This window comes from Ornithodoros turicata, chromosome 1 (genome assembly GCF_037126465.1).
Source record: "Ornithodoros turicata isolate Travis chromosome 1, ASM3712646v1, whole genome shotgun sequence".
Taxonomy (NCBI): Eukaryota; Metazoa; Arthropoda; class Arachnida; order Ixodida; family Argasidae; genus Ornithodoros; species Ornithodoros turicata.
In genome coordinates this window covers 163,116,445-163,120,079 of record NC_088201.1, presented here as the reverse complement: position 1 = coordinate 163,120,079, position 3,635 = coordinate 163,116,445, and the positions used below count along the sequence as shown (strand labels likewise).

General features: G+C 44.8%; 1 protein-coding gene across 3 annotated transcripts; it reads left to right on the top strand.

Moving 5' to 3' along the window:
* The first annotated feature begins 287 nt into the window (after positions 1 to 287).
* LOC135372302 (BEN domain-containing protein 5-like) lies at positions 288 to 2,826 on the top strand. Of its 3 annotated transcripts, XM_064605947.1 has the most exons (6): positions 429 to 675; positions 792 to 844; positions 934 to 1,062; positions 1,727 to 1,949; positions 2,129 to 2,245; positions 2,762 to 2,826. In XM_064605947.1, exons 1-5 carry the CDS (start codon positions 561 to 563, stop codon positions 2,239 to 2,241), a joined length of 633 nt encoding a protein of 210 aa, XP_064462017.1. In that variant the 5' UTR covers positions 429 to 560; the 3' UTR covers positions 2,242 to 2,245; positions 2,762 to 2,826. The 3 variants fall into 3 exon arrangements, 2 of the variants coding, with proteins under 2 accessions (XP_064462017.1, XP_064462020.1); XR_010415944.1 differs by lacking the exons at positions 429 to 675; positions 934 to 1,062 and adding an exon at positions 288 to 421; XM_064605950.1 differs by lacking the exon at positions 934 to 1,062 and having other exon boundaries at positions 430 to 675.
* Positions 2,827 to 3,635: the final 809 nt, after the last annotated feature.

Below are 3,635 nucleotides of genomic sequence, written 5' to 3'. Positions count from 1 at the left end.
CTGCAAACTGTAATTATTTATCTAAAAAGTTCCTTTACAAATAACAGTGCCAGACGCTAGTCACGACAGGCACAACGCGACCGCGACGCTGCCAGCCCCAGCTTCCGGTTCCAACAGCAGCCCAGCTGTGATAACTAGTAAGCTTGTAGATACGAACCTCTTTTTTTTTGTTACCATATGTTTATTAGGCAGGATGACGAATTGTACACAAAGCACAATGAAAAGTATGAAGAATGGCCTACTTTGAGTTTGCTTTAAGCTGCTTGATAGTGAATAACTAAGTGCGATAATGACTTGTACACGTTTAAAAATATCCGTTTGTGAACAACAGTGGATGGGGTGAGCCAGAGTGTACGCAGTGCAACAGAGGTGCAACCGGCCCCAGCTCCGCATGTTATTAGTGTCCCCTCCGTGACAACTGGTAAGACTGCACGCCTAACACAACTTTCACCGTACTAGTCTCATATGCTATACTTCAGTCATGGGTAAGGTTATGCACAGCTTGGGACAAAAGTTTGCGGAGCTTCAGGTTGACATATTTTTCCATCTGTGCGACAACCATGAGGCCGATGGCAACTGACAACCGCAGGTTGCTGGCACATATTTTCAATTTCAATGACAGAACTTTTTTGTCAGGTGTGCGTGATCAACAGACAAGCATCCATCCCACCAAAGGTGCACTATTGTGATAATTATGCCTTTTAATCAAAGCACTTGCATGTGGCCATATTCTGGTGAAATGCATGTATGTTTTCAAGTCAAACGTAAAGTGCTGCACATTATTCTTTCAGGTCTTTTCGTCCCTCAGGAGCGATTTCAGCCGACAACCACAGAGGATGGCCAGGTATGCGTTCAGTCCATTGGATGCAGTGCCTTTCATTGTGTCTCGGCTTTGATAACAGAATTACTTACTGAATGCTTATTTATGCTCAGGCTTCGTTCTTCGTGGATTCTGTCCACCAGCTTCCCTGCATCTACGCTATTTTATCATTTATTTATGTATCTATTTTAACTCCAAATTTTCACTGTATCTACAGTACCTACAGCACACTGCAGTCATGGGTAAGGTTATGTACAGCTTGGGACAAAAGTTTGCGGACCTTCAGGTTGACATATTTTTCCATCTGTACGACAACCACGAGGCCGATGGCAGCTGACAACCGCGGGTGCATAAGAAGCCCAGGCTGCCGTTTGTAATGGAGTCTGCCTAGTTTCACTAGTATGACGTCGGTTCAATAAGGGTATATGCCAACCTGGTGTTTTGTAAACCTCTGTCCCAAGCAGCACTGCTATTAGTTAGGGCATTGGGGGAGCGGTTGAGTTGTGATGGAGACTTGAACTGACAGCTCTCTTATTTCTGTTCATGTGTGCTACCAATTACTCAACACCAACATGGGAATGGCTTTGCATGACTATGTTAAAAAGGCGTTGGCAGGTTGACGAGAGCACAATATGAGTATGTTGTAATCAGTAACACACTTGACCAGAAACGTGATCTGTGGATTCAAGCTCCTACTAGCACTCACTGAGTCTTTGTCAACTTTAAATAATATCATGAATTTGCTTGGACATTTATGATGCATGTGTTTGTACTGTCTTAATGGTTATCTCAGCATCTTCTATTTGTACGCGTATGCTACTCTTTCGCTGTTCTGCCAGCACATGAGTCTCTTGTTTTAACTTCTTTTATCACTTTGGTAATACCTGTTCATCTGATATGGCATAGGTACAACTTGGCGAGGGCATCTTTGTGAGCTCCGACACATGGACACACCTGATGCAGCAGCCAGCAGACGCAGCGTTTTGCAAGCGTCTCGCTGTTGCACTGTGGGGAAACGAGACACTTGCACAACGCAGTGTCACAGGGAAGCAATCCAATAAAGATGTTTCGAAAGGAAAGACAGCAGTCTACCCACAGTTGTCACCAGTAAAGGTGACCTGCATGTCATGTGAGTACATGCAGTTCGCTTGTGTCTACACTTTGCTATGCATGGCTTGCTAATTTACTTTTGGAGTGTGCCAGAGATTTTTAAAGTGAGTTGGACATCGCATTTCCTGTTGCACTGTTCTCACTATATTTGAGTAGTGAAATGAAATTGAAATTCAAATTTTGCATTGTTTCTTCTAGCTGCCTTTTGGCATTACCTGCTGTCAAAGGGGTGCAGCACAGAAGAAGCACCAAAGCGGCACAAACAACTGGTACGCTACCTTGCACAGAAGTGTGCGGATCTCCGACGTTAAAATGGTAAGGAGTATGTAAAACTTGCGCACATTTTCGTTACTGTGAAAGCATTGCACTTTGCTACGTTGCCCCAGCAAATGTTATGTGTTTGCTGTTGCTCCCATTTTCCTGTTTAGTGCTTGTGTGCCATAGCTTGTCAGTGTTTCGATAATCCCTGAAGCATGAACTTTTTTTTTACAATTCAGGGGGTTAAAATTTGCAATTTAAAAACCTATTCAGGATTCATGGCACTTAAAGTGGAAAACATTTGCACACCATGAAGAGTCAGGGATCAAAACACGGGTTTAAGCGAGTTTTTTTTATGTATTTTACCACATGATCGTAAAATTCTAACGCATGGTTACAATATGTTGATGAACCACAAATTGAACCACCGAGCCGTCTTTTTCCTTCCAGTGTAGACTGCATATAACAAGTTAACAAGGTTTTGCTTGAGTGGGGTTCACCAAATGCTATTTGGTTTATGCTGGTTACTGGCAGGCCTCATTTCTAACTTGCCTTCTTTGTTCCTTTTTTCAGGTAAAGAAGCTACTCCTGAATGAAGATCCTGGAGCTGAAGGATAATAAAGCATAGCAGAACGGCATACCAAAACTCATTTTTGTGTCTGCTCTGCCGCGTACGCTGTGCATGACTCACGCTATACGTACGTTATCTGAAACAACACAAATGCAGTCGCAACCAGCGAAAACACACACAACGAGCAATGATTTTTACAAATTTACAAGATTGGACAGGGCCCATGCAGAAGCACACAACAGTCACAGTTACAACGGAAAGACGACAAACCACGACACAGTACAGACGACAAATCACGACACAGTACGAACGACAAAATACAGACGACAAGCCACGACAGACGACAGGGTCCCAAAATACGACAGCCTTGTCATCTGTCGTATTACTCTTGTCGCATTTTTCGACTGGGTTGTTACCATGTGTAAATAAATAAGTTTCTCCTACCGTTTAGCATCACTCTTCGATATACTTCTGTGTCATCAAAGCATGGCGATAAACAGTGTGTCAGATAATTTTGGCTCTTATGTTTGTTAAAGGGAAAATGCCCCATCAGTAGTAATAGGTCTTGTCCATTTGACGACATTGCCGCCGGGGCAGCGCCACCGTCGCGTCTGGGCCGACTTCACTCGCGTATTTTTCCCCGTGCGGCGCGTTTGCGGAGGGTTGTCCGCGCGCTTATCGGTGAGGGGAGGGCTGCGTGCGCGTTTACCCTCTCACATTTTTCAGCCTGGGCCAACTTCTTTCGTCATTTTTCAATCTGCGCCGACTTTTTTCGCGACTTTTTCCCGTGCGCGGCAGGCGGCGCTCGGGTGGAGGGCTGCTGCGGTGGGTGGAGCGTGGCCGGAGGGTTGTGTGCGCGCTTACCCGTTCAGCCTG